This window comes from Chrysochloris asiatica, unplaced genomic scaffold, assembly GCF_000296735.1.
Source record: "Chrysochloris asiatica unplaced genomic scaffold, ChrAsi1.0 scaffold00289, whole genome shotgun sequence".
In the NCBI taxonomy this organism is placed as follows: domain Eukaryota; kingdom Metazoa; phylum Chordata; class Mammalia; order Afrosoricida; family Chrysochloridae; genus Chrysochloris; species Chrysochloris asiatica.
In genome coordinates, this window is record NW_006408807.1 from 1,188,945 (window position 1) to 1,210,716 (window position 21,772).

Sequence of the window (21,772 nt, forward strand, 5' to 3'; positions counted from 1 at the left end):
TCTCCTATGGAGTAGCTGGTGGATTCAAACTGCTGACCTTGTGGTTCACTGTCCATTGCTTCTCTTGTAGTTGGCACCGGGGTTCTTCATATTATGACATAGAAGAGGACAATTTCTCCCTCTTTATTCTTTCAAATTTTTCGTGGCTTTTATACCTTTTGGTACTCTATTCACAATTAAAGAAACAGTCAAATCCTAATTTATTAAGCAATATTAATAGCATTATTTTTTATGTTAAATTGTGATTGTATGAGTATTTTTAATAGTTTTCTTAATGTTTATAGCATTCTTGTGTAATTTTGCATGATAAGCCTTATTAAGTTGATGATAGAGCTAACTTTTATTTACTTATTTATTTATTTATTTTAATTTATTTATTTATTTATTTATAGTAGCTAGAACTCTTATGACTCTGGCTGGAGTTTCTGGCAGTTCTCTGTCAAGGTACTGTTGCAGCCGTTTTTAAATTATCTTAAGCAGCATTTTGTTTGCTTGTGATATTAATGATATTGTCCGATGATTTCCGCATTCTGTTGGATCCATCCTCTCTTAGGAAAGGCCATAAATAAGTCTTCCAAATGTCTTGGCCTAGATGAATGAGTGCCTCTAGTGCTGCATTAGTTTATTGAAAGATTTCCATTTCTATTCTATCAGTTCCTGGAGCCTTGTGTTTCGCCAGTTCCTTTAGTGCAGCTTGGGTGTCTCTTCCTTCATTGCCATCAGTTCTTGATTATATACTACTTCTGAATTGGTTGAACATCGCCCATTTCTTTTAGGTACGGTGACTTCCATATTTTTTGATGTTTACAGCATGATTTGTTATTTTACCCATGTTAAGTGCCATTGAGTCAGTTCTGACTCATGAGACCCTGTTCAGGGTTTCCAAGGAGCAGCTGGTGAGTTTGAAAAACTGATTTTTTTAAACTTTTATTGTGAATCGAGTCAATAGTTACAGGGCAGACAATCAGTTTTACATGCAGCAAATCATTGCAGTGATTACAGTCCCCTCTGTGCACCATCAGCTAATAATAAAAATACTATAAATAATAATAAAAATACTATAAATAATAATAAAAAAATACTTTTTTTTGATGTACACATAGGACATTGAAAATACATATTCATTTGAATGCCTAAAGGGCACATTTTGCAATGTGTCCGCAGGCCTACTATCCTCTGTTGCTCTATTGCTCTATGACATCGCCTGTACCACCATCTCATTTGTCACCACTTTACTGGTTAGGACCCCTCACTCCTCTCAAGCTCTTCCCTTGTGATGGTCCTAGGGTCTTCAGTTCCTGAAATTACAGATTAACTGCTCCCCCTTTTAGTTACACCTTCTCTACATTTATAGTTGTGATAGTCACCATTAGTCCTGATAACAGTTACTTACAACTGAATCTTAAATTCCTATCCCCATTATCACCAGACCAATTTGGACAAGAGGAAAACTATTCAGTGGTGATTCTGTCTTACCCTCATCATTCGGATAGTAAACACCCATGAAGCTGGTAAACCAGCCATTTCATGCCTTTATAGCTCACCAATTTTGATAGCCAAAGCCTAAGTTGTCCGTCCCTCTCAACCCACTGTACAGAGGAGGCAAGCTTGACCTCCTCTGTACAGTGGTTTTGATTTACCTAATCCAGACGACGTATTGGAAGAATCCTTCCCTTTTGGTTGGTGTTATGGGCAACTTCATCCATAAGCAAAGGTCCAGTTAATCAAGTTTTAGCAATTTACGGTTCTTCCCTGTATCAGACCTCTTTATCTGATTTAGTTCTGGTCAGATGGGTGCTATCTGTAAGGGAGTTCTTGTATACTGTCCCCCAGTTCAAACCAGCTGGCCGCTTCACTCATAATTCTAGCCCCCAGTGGCTAGGTCAGCGTCCTTGGGCTCCAGAGTTCACATGTCTCTCTGAACTTCAAATCAGTCAGCATTTCCTCTTTTCTCTCTCATTTCCAGATCTTTGGATGTTTATGTAACATGGCCAGGCTCCACCCATGTACTCTCAAGTAGACAAGGGCAGTCACCAGTGAGCATACAAGGCCAAAAAAAAATCATTTCTAGAAAGGGGTTTGCCTTGATGGGCTGACTTTTCTTGCTTTGATGGCTCCAAGGCAAACAGCTTGCTTGATACTCTAACGGGCAAGCAGTCAGTTTCCCCTCACCCCACCCCCACCTAACCCTGCTGGTCTTTCTTTCAAGAATTATCTTTGTGTGTAAGGTGTGTCTCCTGTAGGTAGCATATTAAAGGGTCTTGTTTTCTTATCCATTCTGCCACTCTCTGTCTCTTCACTAGTGCATTCAATCCGTTGACATTCAATGGTATGAATTAATTGCTGCCATTATGTTAATTTTTTGGTAGTGCTTTTTGTTCCTTTGTTCTGCATGCCTTCTTGTGCTGTGTTTGTGCTATTTCTTGTCAAATTCTTGTTAGTTTTCATGTTCTGCTTGGAAGTTCATTTCCATGGTTGTGAAGTATTAACTTTCTTTGGGGTTACCATATAGTTTATTAACTTTTCTCTCCATTTAAGAGAATCTGTTGTATCCTGTAATCTACCTGACAACCTCACCACCTGGATCTCTGTTGCTATGTTTATCCCTTCTTTGACATTGATATAATTTTGATTTTCGGTTGACCTCCCAGCTTCTGTGAGTTTGTTGTTGTAGTCTTGTTCTATTCTGGACTCTGGACTCTGCTATCTGTTGACTGAGTTCCAGGTGTGGTTGCCGTACCTGTCAGTCTCTGTTTGTTGTCTGTTCTTGTTGGTTTTCAGTCCACAGAACTTCCTTTAGGATGTTTTGAAGTGCTGGGTTGGTTTTGATAAAATGTCTCAGATTCTGTTTATCATGGAATGTCTTGATCGTGTTTAATTGATAGTTTTGCTAGATAGACGATGATTCTTGGTTGATACTTTTTTTCTTATAGGGCTTTGTATGTGTCTCCTCATTTCCTTCTTGCCTGCATGGTTTGTTCTGAGTAGTCAGAGCTTAATCTAATTTGCTTTCCTTTATAAGTGGCATTTCTCTTCTCCCTGGCTGCTTTTAGTATTCTTTCCTTGTCTTTGATTTTGGAGAGCTTGATTATTATATGTCTTGGTGACTTACTTTTAGAGTCTATCCTTCATGGGGTATGTTCAGCTTCTTGATGTTTATCTTTGCATCTTTCAAGGTGTTAGGGAAATTTTCTTCCAGAAGCTCTTCAACTATCTTCTCTGTGGACTTCTCTGATTCTTCCTGTTCCGGAATGACAATAATTCTTAAGTTGTTCTTTTTCATGTTATCCATCATGAATTATAGACTGTCTTCAGATTTTTTTATCCTTTTATCTGCTTGCTCTTCTATCATAGGAGTATTGAAGATTTGCCTTGCAGCTCGCTAGTTCTGGCTTCTAGCTCTTCTATTCTGCTCCTTTCCCTTTTCAGTGTATTGTCCATTTCTGATATCTTATTTTTGATCATTTGGACATGTTTTTGCAGGTTTTGAGTTGTTTCCAATGCTGTATCAATCTTATTTGATTGCTCCTGTAGTACTTTCCTGATTTCTTCCTTGTTTTCCTTCACCCCTTTTGGAGCATTTGAATTTGTTTCTATATCATTCTTCCGAATCCTTTCTCAGGCATATCCAAAACCTGCTCTTCCTTCTCTATAAAGCCTTTGTCTGTCTCCAGCTCATTTGCATCAGCTACTCTCTTCTGTTTTTGAACGTGTTTTGATATAGTTTGTTGCTTTTTATTCAGCATGATAGTTATTTGTTGTTTTTTTTGTTAAGCTTATGTGAACTTTTGTTGTTTGTTGTTAAGCTTACTGGGTGTCTCCTGGTGAATATGATCAGGAGATAGGCTTCCCTTTTCGCATGTAATGCTTAGCGGGTGTTGTTGGCTCTTGTCTCAGTGGTGGAATATTATGGGGTATGTTAATAGCTTGGCTATATGGCAACAATTGCTGCCTCTTTTTGGGTAACGTAGGGAGAAAAAGCTCCCACCTCCAGAAAAGACGTGTGATCAAAAGGACCAAAAGCAGAACTAATATAAATGCATAGACAAAAATCACCACTTTGGAGTGTAAATGAAGCTGTGGTCGAATGTCCTGAGCTATACTGTCATTGTGTGTGCAATTAGAAGCCTCCAGCAGGGGGTGGGGGTGTCCGCTCTCTTAGGCCCTTCCTCTAGTCACTACAGCAGAGGTGCACAGGTGGATATTGGGGGAGCTAGTGGGGGAATGATTGTCCACTGTTTTTGTCTCTGAAGGTCAGTTAGGTGTCTGCGTGTGCACAGCGCAATTCTCAGGATGGTTGAGTCCTTTTGTGCTGGGGTTTTACAGATTGCTTTGAATTGGCTCTGTGCAGGGAGCTCGGGCAGTGCTGTGGTCTTGAACCACAGGGTCAGCAGCTTGAAACTACCAGCTGCACCAAGGTGCTACACTCCTGCACAAAGCCACAGCTGCAGAAACCCCACACAGGGTCGTCTGGAGTCGGAACCCACTCCATGGTGCACCACTGAGTAAACTTTTGGGTCTCTAACTCCGCGGGTGACGTCATAAGTCACTGCCAAGCTCCCTCTCTCTGTACTATGGGAAAACTGCCCTGCCTGATGCCAGGCTGAGCAGTGAGGGAGGGAGAAATGTGTAGTCTCCCATCTCTCTCTTTTTTTGTTTTGTTTGTTTGTTGTTTGTTTTTTGCAGATACCTCTGCACTGCTTTTAGCGTGGTTTTCTGAGCAGGACTGGATTTAGCCCCACCCTCTAAACTCTGCCAGGGCGGGGTAGTCTCCGAGGAAGTCCCGTCTCCAGATTCCTAACTTGCCGTATTTTCCTTAATGTCATGATTTTTTCCACTTGTGAGTGTGGGACACTGATGTCCTGGATTTTATAGTAGATCCGGAGCTCTGGAGTTGTTCTATGAGCACTTCCTTCGTGAGATCCCCCTTCATTCTCACCGGAGTGTACCCTACCTGGTTTTCGCTGCTGTAACCCAAACCAGAAGTCCTCTTCTAAAGCTGAGGGAACTGAGGGAAAAAAATCAAACTTCAACTTGCTTGTATTGAAGGATTCTGTGGGCAAAATACTGAACAATAAAGAAAGTATCAGAAAGCAATGGAAGGAATACACAGAGTCACTGTACCAAAAAAGAAATTGTGTATGTTCAACCATTTCAAGGGGTAGCATATGATCAGTAGTTCAAGGTGCATTGAAGTCGTTAAGGAACAAGGCACCAGGAATTGATGGCATACAAATTGAAATCTTTCAATAAAGTGGTGAGGTGCTGGAGGCACACACTCATCTGTGCCAAAAAATTTGGAAGACTACTACCTGGCCAATTGACTGGAAGAGATTCGTATCTGTGCCCATTCCAAAGAGAGGTGACCTAGCGGAATGTGGAAATCATCGGACAATATCATTGATATCCCATGCAAGTAAAGTTTTACTTAAGGTAATGTAGAAATGGCTGCAACCATACATTAGCAGAAAACTTCCAGAGATTCAAGCCTGTTTCAAAGGTGGAACGGGGGATATCATTGCTGATGTCAGATGGATCTTGGTTGAAAGCAGAGAATATCAGAAAGATGTTTATTTGTACTTTATTGAATACAAATCAAAGACTTTTGATTGTGTGGATCATGACAAGCTACGGACAATATTGCAAAGTATTCTGGAATACTTCCATTGTGCTCATGAGGAACCTGTACATAGACCAAGAGGCAGTTGTTCAAACAGAACAAGGGAACACCAAATGGTTTAAAATTAAGGAAGGTGTGTGCCAGGTTTGTATTCTTTCACCATACTTATTCAATCTGTATGCTGAACAAATAATCAGAGAAGCTGGATTATATCAAGAAGAACGTGGCATCAGGATTGAAGGAAGGCTTGTTAACAACCTGATATGCAGATGATATAACCTTGCTTGCTGAAAGCCAAGAAGACCTTAAAATACTTATTGATGAAGATCAGATATTTGGTATGGGTACCCCAATGTAAAGAAAACAAAAGTCCTCAACACTGGACCAATAAATAACCTCAAGATAAATGGAGAAAAGATTGAAGTTGCTAAAGATTTCATTTTGCTTGGACTAATCATCAACACTCGTGAAAGCAGTAGTCAAGAAATCAAATGACGTATTGCATTGGGCAGATCTGCTGCACAAGACTTCTTGAAAGTGTTGAAGAGCAAAGATGTCAGTTTGAGGATTGAGGTGGGTCTGATGTAAGCCATGGTATTTTCAATAACCTCATATGCATGGGAAAGCTGGACGATAAATAAGGAAGACCGTAGAAGAATTGATGTGGGGTTTTTTTTGTTTTGTTTTTTGTGGGTTTTTTTTGATGTTTTATTGTGAATTATATGATAGTTTACATGGGAGAACTTTAGTTTTACATTCATTCTATCATATATCATCTCACTGCCATGGTTCCAATCCCCTCCATGCATCATCAACCACCCAAAGGGTATATCCCAGAAACCCACCCCCCTACACTTCGCCCTCCCCCCCTCCCCCCAGTTTGCGGCCCACAGTCCCTTTTCCTCTCTGGGTCCAAAGTCTCCAGCCGCTCCACCACTCCACGTCATCGTCTCTGTCTCTATCTCAGGCATCTCTGTTTCTCTGGGTAGGGTCCCGCTCTCAGCTCTTCTCCGTTGATGGTCCCAGAGGCCTCCACTCCTATCCTGGAGAATTAATCACTCCCTTCCTTATTACAAAATGTCTACCTTTGCATTTCCAATCCTCATAATCCGTCCTGATAAGCATTATTTACTACAGTATCACGAGTTACCCACCTGTATTTCCTTTTATCAGCTCCGCCCAGACAGATTGAATAGTACCTACTGGAGATTCTGCCTTCCGCCATGCTCCCTAGCACTAGGTTCCCTCTTGAAAGCTTGTAAGCCAGTCACTTCTTGCCTTTGTAGTCCCCCCCTCTCCATTTGAGTATCCAATGTCCAAGTTGCCCATCTCCGTCCTAACTCTGTGTGGATGTGAATGTTTCTTGCTTTAAGGATTTGTTCCTTCTTTTGAGTTGCTGCTCCATAGGTATAGGTCAAGTTCATCAGACTGTATCAGCTCACTCTTTTTTTCCCCCTCTTCTTTCCTCTCCTGGTTGAGCTCCGATCATCTAGTCATCCGGTCCAGGTCACGTGGGTATCATCTGCAAGTGTGGGCGCTCCTGTGCATATGCCCTCTCTTCCCATCAGCCGGTAGCTCCACTCTCCTCTTGAGTCCTCCGTGCACACCACACAGACTCGGCCCAAGAGTCCCCAGGTCTCTTCACATTGCTTGCCAACCAGGTTCCCAACTGGATCCACAGAAGTCCACTGAACATTGTAGGGCTTAGCTTGCCGCTTCATTGCTGCTTTTACCCCACATCCCCCCATCGGTGATGTGTGTGGTCACCAATCAGAGTGTGCATTTCCATTGAGTCTTAGTCTTGGAAGGAGGGGGTGTCATAGGAAACTTTAAAACTTGCTTTTGAATAAAGAAGCTAAGACAATGGGGGAAATGATGAAATAAATAATCTGATCAGAAGATTTCAAAAGATAGCTAAAGAAGACGAGGTGAAGGATTATGATGAAATTTGAAAAGGCCTAGAATTAGAAAACTAAAAGGGAAGGAAATGTTTCCCATTTTTCAAGCTAAAATAATTGAAAAAATTCAAGCCTTAATTTCAGTATTCTGTGAATTCAAAGAATTATTTGGCAAAATACTGAAAGATGTAGGAAGCATCAAAAGAAGATAGAAGAATACACTGTCACTGTACCAGAAATAATGGGTCTACCTTAAACCATTTCTGGAGGTAACATAATGGATGTTACTGAATTCCAAAACAGGAAGAGACAAAGAAAAGCTCAGAAAACATAGTCTAAGAGCTGTTGGAAGAAAATTTCCTTAACATTATGAAAGGTGAGAAGATAAGCAGTCAGCCTTAATGAACCCTAAGCAGGATAGGCCCCAAAAGAGCATAACCAAAAGATACCATAATCAAATTCTCTAAAATTAAAGACAAGGAAGGAAAGACTCTTGAGAGCAGTTCAGGATAAACAAAGTTATCAACAAAAGAAAACTATAAAGCTCTGAGTTCTCAGCAAAAGCCATGTAGACAGGAAAGCAATGGGAAGACATATACAAAAACTTTGAAAGAGAAAAAGCAAAAAGCAAAAAACCCCTGCCAACCAAGAATCATATACCCAGCAAAACTGTCTGCATATATGACAGTGAAATCAGAACATTTCCAGGTAACCAGAAATGAAGGCATTTGTAATAACCAGACTAATTTTATAAAAATTACTAAAGGAAGTCCTGTGGATTGAGAACCAACAGCAGCCTCATCTCTCTTCTGTGAAGTGGCTGGAGGGCTCAAACCCTGGCCCTTGAAAAAGTAGTAACATACCTAAGGGCTCTTAATACATGGCAGAATACACCATCAAATCTAGCTAAACACACACAGATAGTAGGAAACAAAATGGATAACCGCAGCCTGTAAAAATTTGACACTTGTATGCATCAAATTTTGCCAAGAGTACAAAGAGAGTCCGCAGACTGAGAGAACAGTTTTTTGCAGTGAAATATCAAACGAGGGACTAACTTCAAAAATTTATAGAAATCTATAACACTTTTACAATAAACAGATTAGCAACCCAATTAAAAAATGAACAAAGAACGTGAGCAGACTTTTCACAGAAGAAAACATTCAGGCTGGCAACAAATATGTGAGAAAATGTTCACAACCATTTACCATTGTTCTTAAGTTGTGAAGTTGATTGTGATGCATAGTTACCCTGATTAAGGTTTCCTAGAAGTGACTGGTGGGTTTGAACTATCCATCTGTGATTACCAATCCAGTGCTTGTCCTACAGCTCCACTCCCATGGCTTCATTTGCCATCATACAGATGCATATCTGAACAAAATAGAGATGACATTTTATCCCAGCATTAATAATAAAGTTCAAAAAAACAGAAAACAACAAATGCTGGTAATGGTGTGTAGAGACTGAGACTCCTCCTGTATTACTGGTGGGACTGTAAAATGGAGTAATCTCTGTGGAGAACAGTTAAGTTGCTTCATAACGTTAAAAATAGAAATACTGTATGACCCAGTAATTCCTCTAGTAGGTATATATCTACAAACCATGACATGAGTAAATTCATGCACGGCAATGTTCATTATAATAGCAAAAAGATGATTGCAATTCTAAATGCCCATCAGTGGAAGATTGGATTTAAAAAGAAACTTTATACAATGCTATCTGTGTTGGGAAAATAACTATGTGCCTATAAGGAAGACCAAGGAGCTCTGGTAACATAGTGGTTATGAGTCATACTGTTAATCTCAAGGTCAGCAGTTTGAAACTACCAGCCATTCCTTGGCTGAAAGGTGGGACTTTCTGCTTCCATCAAGATTTACAGCTTCAAAACCATATTCAGAGTGGCTGAGTCAGAACTGACTCCAGGGCACACCACCATCACCACCACAGGGAAGACAGGTTAATAGCACTATTATTCAAATTTATGCAACCATGCATTGACAGAGAACGTCCATAGGTTCAAGCTAGATTCAGAAGCAAATGTGAAATGAAGGATATTGCTGAAGTCAGATGGAGCTTGGCTAAAAAAGCAGAGTACACCAGAAACGTGTTTACCTGTGCTTTATTGACTACACAAGACTAGTTGTTTGAACAAGGGAACACTGAATGGTTTAAAATTAGAAAAGGTATGCACCAGGGCTGTATTCTTTCACCATATTTATTCAATCTGTATGCTGAGCAAATTATCCAAGAAACTGGATTATATTTAGAAGCACGTGACATTAGGATTGGAGGAAGACTCATTAACTACCTGCCATATGCAGATGACACAACTTTGCTGAACAGGACTTAAAAGACCACAGAACTCAGTACAGTATGGTTTGCACCTCAATGTAAAGAAAACAAAAATCCTCAATGCTGGTCTAATAAACAACATCCATACAAATGGAGAAAAGATTAAATTTTAAAGCTTCATTTTTCTTAGATCAGCCATCAACACTCATGGAAGTAGTAGTCAGGAAATCAAACAACACATTGCATTAGGCAAATCTGATGCACAAGACCGCTTTAAAATGTTCAAGAGCAAAGATAAGAGTTTGAGGACTAAGGTGTACCTGACTCAAGCCATGATATTTTCAATAACCTCATATGCATGTAAAAGTTGGAGAGTGAATAAAGAAGACCATAGAAAAGTTATGTACTTGAGTTATTGTGTTGGTGGAGAATATTAAAAGTACCATGATCTGCAAAAAGAACAAAACAATCTGTGTTGGAAAAAGTACACACAGAATGCACCTTGCAAGCCAGGATGGCAGACTTCGTCTCTCATACTTCACACATACTATCTGGAGGGTCCAGTCTCTGGAGAATGATACCATGTTTGGTAAATTGGAGAGTCATAAAAGTAGAGGAAGACGCCCATGAGATTGATTGACACCATGGCGTCAGCAGTGGGCTCAAATGCAGCAACAATTGTGAAGATGGTGTAGGTCTGGGCTGTATTTTGTTTTTTTGTGCACAGCGCTGTTATGAGTCTGTACCAACTTGATGGCACCTAACCACAACTACAACAGCATACAGACTGAATAAATACGATGAAAGAATAAAAAAAAACAAAACTTTAGTACATGCATACAAGGAAACACTATGCAACGCTAAAGAATGACGATGAACCTGCAAAATACCTTATAACATGAATGAACCTGGAGGACATTATGCTTAGTGAAATAAATCAATCACAAATGAAGAAATATTGTATGACACCACTGTTGTAAAAATTCAAGAAAAGATTTCATGCTAATAGAAATGTTCTTTGATCATTACCAGGGGTGGGAGGGAAGGGAGAATAATTTACAGGCTAGAGGGTAGACACTTGTTAGGTTGGATGACAGGGAGGGCAATATACAAGAAGAGGTTGGCAAAAAATGATGACAGATGAAGACACAGGAAGTATGCAAGGGCTAAAGGGGATGGAGGTGAATAGTGATAATATACACAACCTTGGAACAACAGTGTTCTACTGTAGATACATGGACAGAGACACAGGCTGGACGACTGGGAGGAAGAGTGGGAGTATACCCACAAATATATGTTTGAAATGGTATTTGTACGTGGGTATTTACCTTTGATGCAGACACAGCTATGAATGTGGTGGAGCATGCCAAAGGCAAAATGATGAAGACTTCTTAGATATTATCAGATTTCTTTAGGCAATGAATTTCCTGGCCATGGGGGCTTAGGACCATTGTTTTGGGATACCATGGTCAAGTGGCATAACATAGTCCACAAAGACATTGTTCCACATCCTACTATGGTGAGTAGCATCTGGGATCTTAAAAACTTATAAACAATTAGCAACTGTTGGTCTCTCTATGTGTAGAAGAAAGAAGAGTGATGAAAATTAATGCTTGTAATCAGCTAGTCCAGTGGAACATTTGAACATCAGTCACCACAACTCTGAGACCAGAAGAACTAGATGGGTCCCAGCTACCATTACCAACTGCTCTGAAAGGGAGGGATTACTTTAAAAGTACCTGGGTAGAGTGAGGAAAAAACAAACTCACAATTATTTTTTTTTTTAATGTTTTATTGTGAGTTATGTGATAGTTTGTATGGCAGAACATTAGCTTTACATTAATCGTATCATATATTATTTCATTGCCCTGATTACAGTCCCCTCCGTGCATCATCAAACAACCAAGCCGCAAGCCTGCCCCTCGGTTGTCAGCACACAGCCCCTCTCCTTCTCTGGGTCTAGAGTTCCCAGTCGTTCCATCTCTCCATGTCATCGTCTCTGCCTCCATCTCTGGGTAGGGCCCTGCACTCCATTCTTCTCCCTTGTTGGTCCCAAAGTCAGCCACTCCCCTTCTTTTGCTACAAAACGTCTACCTTTACATTTTCAACCCTCACAGTCAGTCCTGATAGCAATTATTCACTATTGTCCTATCCCCATCTCTTCTCATCAGCCCTGCCCAGACAGATTGGATACCACTCAGTACAGATTCTACCTTCCTCCACATCCTCTGGATCTACGCTCCCTCTTGAAAAGTTTGTAAGCCAGTCACTTCTTGCCTTTGTAGTCCCCCAGTTTTGGGTAGCCAATGTCCAAGTTGCCCATCCCTGTCAACCCTGTGTTGAGGGGGTGGGAGTGATCCTCACTATAAAGATTTGTTCCCTCTTTTGAGCTATTTCATCCATAGATGTGGGTCAAGTTCATCAAATTGTATCAGATTACTCTTTTTTTCTTTTTCTTTCGGTTGAGTTCTGATCATCTAGTAATTGAAGCCAGGTCAGGTGGGTTTATCTGCAAGTGTGGGTGTTCTTGTACATATCCCTTCGCTTATCAGCTGGACGATTCACTCTCCACTCTAGTTCTCTCTGGCTATGTCACTGACTCTGGGCCCAAGAGTCCCGAGGTCTTGCCACACTGCTGGCCAACCAGGTCGCCACCCGGGTTCACAGGAGTCTATTGAACATGGTCGAACTTAGCTCACAGCTTCAATGCTGTTTTTTCCTCAATTCCCCTTATCCGTGAACAATGTGGTCACCAGTCAGAGTGCATTTCTGCTTGTGTATTCCCCTTGAGTCTTAGTCTTGGAAGGGGGTTTGTCCTGAGGGGACCTGAGCACATGCATTTATATCTCCCGGTGAGCAACTTGTTTGTTCTTGTAGTAATCAGTCGGATTGCCCTTATTGTTTATTACTTTTCCTGTCAGCCTTTCTTTCAAGAAGTATCTTCTGGTCTTCTAGCTGTTCCAGGCTGGTCTGCTTGTCCTTTCAAGTGGAGATTTCCCACCTCAGAAGATTCTGGATGGGGTTCAGGATTCCACCTATGGTCTTATGCAGTGCAGAGGCTCCGCAGGCAGCCTTCTTCACTGAGCACTTTGTAGCCCCTTTTAGGTATTCAGTCAGTTGTAGGCAGAAAAAGGACTTACAAGCTTTCTATGGTGATATCTCTGGCTATTCTTTTCTCTCCTCCACAAATGTCTATCACAATTATTTTTTAAAAGACCAGGTCAGAGACCAGTGGAACCTGAGGCTATGCCCTCTACCACCCTTCAGGTCTGGAATAGAACTCATCTTGTGTCTCTTGTTTTCATCAAAGCAGTAGATCGGTATACAGGGGTGGCTTCCACAACGCTTCACTAGTATGTTCACCATGGTCAGTCATTCAAGATACAAAGGGCAACATTTACCTAAGGGAAAAGTTGAGAAGGGATGGGCAGAGGAGTGGAATGGAAATAGAAGCCACAGGAAGGAACTGGGTTAATTGTTGTTATATGGAGTGTATTGCAATCATTGAAATGAAACAAAGTGTATGATTTGTTGAATATAAAACTGATGATCTGCTCTGCCAACCTTTACTCAATTCATAATAAAAAGTTTAATAAAAAAGAATAGCACACAAAATTAGTCATTTGGACAATGCTAATGAAAAAAACACACAACAACAGAAGAACCCAATGGTACTGAAGAATGGAAGTCCCATCCTCACCGAAGGCGTTGATGAAAAAGAAGACTCCAGAAACTGATGGAATACTAATTAAAATGTTTCCGCAAACTTGCAGCACTGCAGGCACTCACTCGTGTATGCCAAGAAATTTGGTCAGCCGCCTATAGAGGATACATGTTTGTGTCCATTCCAGTGAAAGATGGTCCAACAGAATGTGGATGCTATCAAACAATATCATTAATATTATCTCCAAATAAAATTTTGTTGAAGGTAATTTGAAAATGACAAGCAACAGAAGTTCATACTGTTTACACCAAGAGTCCTGCAATAATGATGATCTACTGGTGGCTGTATCAATAGCCTCTCAGGCTAAACAGGTGTGTGAGAGAGAGTGCGAGTGTACTCACAACTATATATACAGGTTTGACAAAAGAGATTTGTGTATAGGTATTTGCTTTGACTGCAAATATATCCATGAACGTGATGGAGCTTATAGGGCACAAAGTTGTGAAAACTTTGTAGACATTACCAAACATCATAAAGGGTGTTTTGCTGTGCTTGGGGATTCATGGTGTCTGGTGATAGTGGCCAATTGGCATAGTGTAATCTACAAAGACTATTCTACATCCTGATTTTGGTGAGTAGTGATTGGGATCTTAAAAGCTCATGTAAGTTGCAACTATTGGTCTCTCCCTGTCTAGATGAAAGAAGAATGATGAAAATTGAAGACACCTGGAAACAACTTTATATATTGTGATAAAATGTTGACAAAACAAAATTTTTTGAAAGACTAGCAGAGCCCTATGACTATAACCCTCGGTCACGCTTCAGGTCTGGAACTGAACTCTCTTGCATGGCTCAATGTTCAGCCAACCAGTAGAATCTAGCAGCTTCTTTGACTTGGGGCATCAGACTGGAAACCACCAGGTCGGCAGTTCGAACCCATCAGCTATTCCATGGGAGAAAGATGAGGCTTTCTGCACCCTCTAAGATTTAAGGCCTTGGAAACCCTACATAGGGTTGGTATGACACTTAACAACAATAAACACTGAATTATCATTGTGGAAAGAGGAATATCATTGCTAAAACAGAAAACAGGAAAGATGTTTAATTATGTTTCATTGGCTATGCAAAAGCATTGAGCCATATGGATCATAAAAAACTATGGATATCATTTTGAAGAATAGGGGTCCCAGAATACTTAATTTGCTCGTGTGGAACCTGAACATAGACCAAGAGGCATTCGTTTGAACAGAACAAGGAGACACTGCATGGCTGTAAATTAGGAAAGGTGTGCGCCAGGGTTGTATTCTTTTACCATGCTAATTCAGTCTCTATGCTGAGTAAATAATTCATGGCATCAGTATTTGGAGGAAAGCTGGTTAACAACTTGTGGCATGCAGATAACAAACTCTTGCTTGCTGAAAGTGAAGAGCGGTACAATACTTACTGATGAAGATCAAAGACTACAGCCTTCAGTATAGATTATACTTCAGTGTAAAGAAAACAGTTCATACAAATAAGGTCATTAAGCAACATCATGATAAACAGAAAAGGTTGAAGTTATTAAGGGTTTCCTTTTTCTTGGATTCACAATGAACACCCATGGAAGCTTCTTGCTGAATGCTGTCCAGTCGGTTCTGACTCACAGTGACCCTGTGTAGGGTTTCCAAGGTATAGCTGGTGGGTTTGAATTGCCGACCTGGGGGTTAGAAGTCCAATGCTTATCTTATAGTGCCACACCAGGACTCCCATGGAAACAGTAATTAATAAACAATTCATTGGGCATATTTGATTCAAAAGATCTCTTTAATGTGTTAAAGACCAAAGAAGTCAATTTCAGGACTAGGGTACACCTGACCCAAGCCATGATATTTACAATAGCCTTATAAGCATTGAAAGTTAGTGACTAAGGAATCTGGAGGAGATTTGATTCCTTTCAATTAAGGTGTTGGTGAGAAATAATCAGATGTGCCATGGACTGTGAGAAGAATGGACAAATCTGTGTTGCCTTAGATGTGAGGATGGTGAGACATGATCTCTTATACTTTGAACATGTTATTAGGAGGGACAAATCCTTGTAGAAAGACATCATGCATGATAAATAGAGGGTTCGCAAAGCAAAGGACAAACACCACTGAGGTGGAATGATACAGTGGCTACAGCAGCGGACTCAATCATTAGTACGATTGCCCAGGCCTGGGCGGTGTTTCCTTCTCTTGTACAGATGGTCGCTGTGAGTTGGAACTGACTGAGTAGCACCTAACAACAGCAACTATATTAGTGGATATAGTTGATATATATCTATATTAGTGGATATATTAGTTTTGGTGGTGGAGGTGGTTATTTGCTGTGGAGTCAGTTCTGACTCATAGTGACCCTGTATAGGGTTTCTGAGATTTATGGGAACAGAAAGCCTCATCTTTCTCCCGCAGAACAGCTTCAACAGTTGCAAACTGCTGACTTTGAGGTTAACAGCCCAACTCGTAACCATTACACTACCAGAGCGCCTTACTGGATATATTAGTCAATGTTAACTACTTTGCATGTTAACTAAATGTAAACTTCAGTAGTATGTAATTAGAATTGTATGCGTTATGTTCGTATTTGTACATATTTACAAAATGCTTTAGAATGTGCTTGAAGTCATTTTAGGAGTGGTGCTCATTTAATTTAACTACTCATTTAAAATTGACTTTCCCCTTTTATTGTGGCTTTAGGAGAAACTAATTAGAGATATTGTTCATTATAATGGAGTTTTGATCACTTCTTATTCCTACATTCGACTGATGCAAGATGACATTAGCAAGCATGACTGGCATTATATGATCCTGGATGAAGGACACAAAATACGAAATCCCAATGCTGCCATTACCCTCGCTTGCAAACAGGTCTGTGCTCTCCGTGTACAGGGGGATAACAGTATTTAAATCAAAAGAAACTTCTTAGTAAGATTCATAAAACACGTTTATTGAATCTTGTGCCTTTTGTATGAAAATTGAAAAGATACATTTTTGCTGTAATATAGTAAACTATTATGGCCCTTCCTCATGTTTTGTGTTTTGTTTTCACATTACTTAAATTACTTAATGTCTCTTGTAAGGATGACTTTTTGAATATCACCAAATCTAATACCAATCCTTTATTCTGTTTGAACATTTAAAAAACATTTTCCTTTTTTTTTTTCATATATAATTGGAGAGTACTGATGTGCAGGTTATGATCTGCAGCCATGATGGAAGTGTTTGGGTAGGGTGACAATTCTTTGCTAAAAAGTGAATTTATTACTCAGGTTTTTTCCTTCATCATGTAGTTCCGCACCCCTCATCGCATCATCCTGTCTGGCTCACCGATGCAGAATAACCTCCGAGAGCTCTGGTCACTCTGCGACTTTGTCTTCCCGGGAAAGTTAGGGACGTTGCCGGTTTTTATGGAGCAGTTCTCTGTCCCCATCACGATGGGAGGATATTCCAATGCTTCCCCAGTACAGGTAACCCTTTGGCATTTTAATATTTAAAATGTTCCTATTTAGTCACTTTGTAGCAAAGTCATTCAGGATATAAGGGAACTGGGCAAGTTCTTGAGTTTCTTGGTTGGTTTGTTTTTTTAATTGTGGGAAATACTCATTTAGAATAAAACTTCTTACAAACTAGATTTAAATAGTTTGGTTTTGATTGTTCCTGGAGCTGTCAGAGACTAGGAATCAAAAGTAAATCAGTTCTGGGCATCATATAGCTTAGTGTAAATTGGCGTAATGCATCTTCTAAAGTAGTGTAAACACTTAGAAAATAGGATTCCAGGGAGGACTGGAATATTCCAGGAAGGCTTATGAGATAACGCTTACTGTAACCTGATATTTTTTTTAAAAAGGCCAAGAGGAGAGAGGGCATTCTGGATTAGACAAGAATCTGAACACAGCCATGCCGTGTGGTCTTGGGCAGTGAAGAGACCTTTCCTTAGACTGGAGTCGCATGTGGGAAAGCAGAGCCTTAGAAAGGAACAGAGGTCCAGGCAGGGTTTTGAGCAAACTGTTGGGCGAGTGCTTCTTTTAGATTTCTCGGGTAGCAGGGTGTTTACAGGGAGGAAGGCTGGCATTGAGAGGGATTTGGAGGAATTAATGGTGGTGACGGTGATCAGAACTGGTCCTGGACTTTGATGGTGGTACTGGGAAAGAATTGAAGAGTAAAAGGCACAAGTGATGTTTTGTAGACATAACAATCAAGCAGTGGAGACTGGTAAGGAAAAGGTGGAAGGCTGCTACAGCAGAGCCCTGCCTGGGGATTTAGACCCGAATGACTAGTAGAATGGCTCATAATGGCAGCAGCAACAACAGATAAAGCTGACTTGAAGACACTTTTAGGCATTTGCACTGGAATGGCTGGTACCAAACCACAACAATAAAGTGTAAGCCACAAACATTTTTTAAACCTGTAAAAGCGGAGATTGTCAACAACTATTTTTCTGCCATTTCCATTTTGAGATTGAATGATTTTTAGTGAACTTTGTGAGTAAAGGTTTTCTTTTCCCCCTCTGAATCACTATTGTCCTTCATTTGTAACTTTTTTTTATCTTCTTTTGAAATAATTTCAAACTCAACAAAGTGGCCAAAATTATAGCAGGTAATCTCATAGATTAAAAAATTGTTTTAATATTGGCTAATATTTTGTCTGTCAGTTTGTAATACTGTAGTAGCTTGTGTCTTGCTATGATACTGGAAACAATGCCACGGGTATTTTAAATAACAGCAGGGTCCCCCATGGTGGATAGATTTCACCTGAGCTTCCAGACAAAGACAGACAAGGCAGAAGGAGAGACGGACTGCATCGAATATTTACTCACTGAAAACCTTATGAGTAACAGTGGAACACTGTTAGCACCAAGAAGCGCTGGTAGTGTAATGGTTACGAGTTGGACTGATAACCTTAATGTCAGCAGTTCCAAACTACCAGCCATTCTGCAAGAGGAAGATGAGGCTTTCTGCTCCTATAAAGATTGACAGCCTCAGAAACCTTCTGTGCATGGTTGCTATATGTGGGAACCAACTCCACAGCACACCACTACCACCACCACTGTTAGCACCAGAATTTTGAATATTGAAACATGATTAATAGCACCAGAATATTATCATATATAGTGCCAGAAGATGAGCCCTTCAGGTTGGAAGGCACTCAGAATACGACTGGGGAAGAGCTGCCAACTCAAAGTAGAGTTGACCGTGATGATGTGAATGGAGTAAAGCCTTTGGGACCTTCACTTGCTGATGGGGTGGGGTACAAAATGAAGAGAAATAGCTGTACGCATCCCTTAATAATCAGAACATGGAATGTACGAAGTATGACTATAGGAAGATTGAAAGTTGTCAAAAATTCAATGGAACACATAAACACCAATATTCTAGGCACTAGTGAGCTGAAAAGGAGCTCTGGTAGCATAGTGGTTACAAATCGGGCTGTGAACCTCAAGGTCAGCAGTTCGAAACTACCAGCTGTTCCACGGGAGAAAGATGAGGCTTTCTGCTCCTGTCAAGATTTACAGCCTCGGAAACCCTGTACAGGGTCAGTATGAGTTGGAACTGACTCCATGGCACATAACCACCAACCACCACCATCACCTATGTTAACGTGTTTTTACCCTCTAGCTCGTGAATAATTTTTCCTCTCCCACCCCTGTAACTATCATAGGTTGTTTCTGCTATCAAGAAAATCTTTTTAAAATAAATTAAAAAAAAACAAAACACCTTTTTACAACATTGTTGTTGCTGTTGTTAAATGCCATCAAGTCGGTTCCAACCTATAGTGACCCTGTATAGGGTTTCCGAGGAGCGACTGATGAGCTTGAACTGCCGACCTTGCAGTTCAAACAGTTTTGCAGTCTGGCGAATTAACCCACAGCATTAGTCTCATGCAATATTTGTCCTTTTGTGATTTACTAATCTCACTAAGCATAATGTCCTCCAGGTTCAATCATGTTGGGAGGTGTTTCACAGATTCATCAGTCTTCTACGACATTTTGTAGTATCCCGTTGTGTGTACTTACCAAAGTTTGTATATCCATTCTTCTTTTAGGCAATCTCCATCTTTTTGTTATGTCTCTTAAAGACAGCATATTGAAGTATCCTGTTTGCCTATCTATTCTGCTCTGTATGTCTCTTTTTGTATTTTAAGTTTTTATTGTGAATTGAGTGATAGTTTACATAGGAGAACATTGGCTTTACGCCATCGTTTCATTGCAATGATTAGTCTCCTCCTGCTTTGTTTCTTTCTTTTTTTTTTTGCGGCGTTGGGGGGGCATACACAGGAATATATAATAATTTAAACAACCAGAGGGCACGTTTTCTGCAAACCTGCCTCCTATCTGCCATCACCCAATCCTTTTCTTTCCATGAGTCCAGAGTCCTCAGCTGAAAGGGAAAAAACAACCCCGGCGCTGCTCATCAACCACACCTCTCACCAAATGGCCCATCTAGAGACTTTTAACCTCTGCTGGAGAGAGAAGGCAGGAGGCAGTAGGGAAGAGAGGAAGAAGAAGAAGAGCAGAGAGAGAAGAGAAGAGAGAGTCAACGTGAAGGGAGGGGATTTACATAGGTTCAGCAGGAAGGGAGTTGTCATTGCTGGGGTGATTTAGCTCTGGCCTATCAAAAGCCATGTTGTCCTTTAAAACTATGTGCCTTGTAGCTTAGACAAAATAGAGTTGGAGGGAGGGGAGAGGGAAGAACCATAAGGTATTGTAACATTGTAACATCAGCTACTCCCTCTCACCATGTCCTCATCTCTGCCTCCATCTTTGGTGTCGCTGCTTCTCTGTTCCCTTTTCTCTTGATGGCCCTAGGGTCCTCTGTTTCTGGACTGTAAGATTAACTACTCCCCCCATTTTTGTTACAAAACTTCTACCCTTACAGTTGTGACAGTCACAATTGGTCATAACAATTTCTCATTATTGATTCATAAGAATCTTATCCCCATTTCTTTTCACCAGACCCGCCTAGACAAGATGAAGACTATTCAGTGGGGACTCTATCTTCCCCTGCACACTCTTAAACTAAACTCGCAATTGAAACTTTTAAGCCAGTCACTTTGTGCCTGTATTACCCCCTCATTTTAGTAACCAATGCCTAAGTTGTCCATCTCTATCTACCCTGTATACAGATGGGATAGGGTTGATACTTGATGTGAAGACTCCTTCCCTCTCAGTTGATATTTTGAGCTACTACAACCAGAGGTAGCTCAAGTTCATCAAATTGTAGCAATTCACATTCGTTTTCTTTATCAAAAATGTTACTTTGTGTTATCTTCTGCTAGTTGAGTTCTGATTGTCAAGCCATCGAAGCTAGGTCAAATGGGTACTCTCTGGAAGTTTGGGTGTTCTTGTGCATCTCTCCTTACTTCGTATCAGCTGGACGCTTCACACGCTCAGCTCTAGCCCACTATGGCTATGTCCTTGTCCATGGGCTCAGGAGACCCAGGTCTCACCATACTTTGGACCAACCAGCCCTTCCTCTTCTCTCTCTCTCATCTCCAGGTCAGTGGGAATCTTTGGAATGTGGTTGAACTCAGCCCATTTCTTCATTGCTGCCTTTCCCCCTCTTCTACTCACCAGTAGACCAACATGGTCGCCAGCAAGCTTGCATGCCTACTCATGTGTTCCCTTTGAGTTTCACTCTTGGAGGGAAGTTTGTCCTGAAGGGACTTGTTTGCTTGCCTTGATGGCTCCCCAGCAGACAACTTGCTTGTTCTTGTAGTAGTCAGTCAGACTGGCATGTTTTGGATTTTTCCTGCTGATCTTTCTTTGAAGATGTACCTTGGTTTGCTCTAGCTGTTTCAGGCTGGTCTGCTTGCCCTTTCTAGTGGGAATGCCCTACCTCAGAAGGTTCTGTATGGGCCTCAGAATTCCACCTAAGGTCGTATACTCTGCAAAGGCTCTGCAAGAAGCCTATTTCACTGGGCAAGGTGTAGAACCCTTTTAGGTCTTACAGTCAGTTATAGGCTGAAGACGGGCTTACAAGTTTTCTGTGATCATGTCTCCCGACATTCCCACTCACGGTTCTATTTTACAATTGTAGGCAAGGGAAACCAATATTCTTAAGTCAGTCAAGCATCTTTACATTATTTCCCCTCTTCAGACTATGCCTCGATCCCTGTATCACAGAGGCCTGTTGCTATAAGGTTGAGCATATATCATTATTTACTTCTGTCTCATTCAGCACATGCAAACCTGTCTCAGTGTTCCCCTATCTACCTTGTTCTTCCACCCCCCTCCTCATTCTTGTGTATTGCCCTGCCCAACACCTGAACTATGATCTGTCTA

General features: G+C 40.8%; 1 protein-coding gene across 1 annotated transcript in view; it reads left to right on the plus strand.

Moving 5' to 3' along the window:
* The window catches only part of ERCC6 (excision repair cross-complementing rodent repair deficiency, complementation group 6), a 127,845-nt gene that overhangs the window by 78,633 nt on the left and 27,440 nt on the right, over positions 1-21,772 (plus strand). The window contains exons 8-9 of the mRNA XM_006874605.1: positions 16,189-16,359; positions 16,782-16,958. Of these exons, the coding sequence (XP_006874667.1) occupies positions 16,189-16,359; positions 16,782-16,958 (348 nt within the window). The remainder of the gene's footprint in view (positions 1-16,188; positions 16,360-16,781; positions 16,959-21,772) is intronic.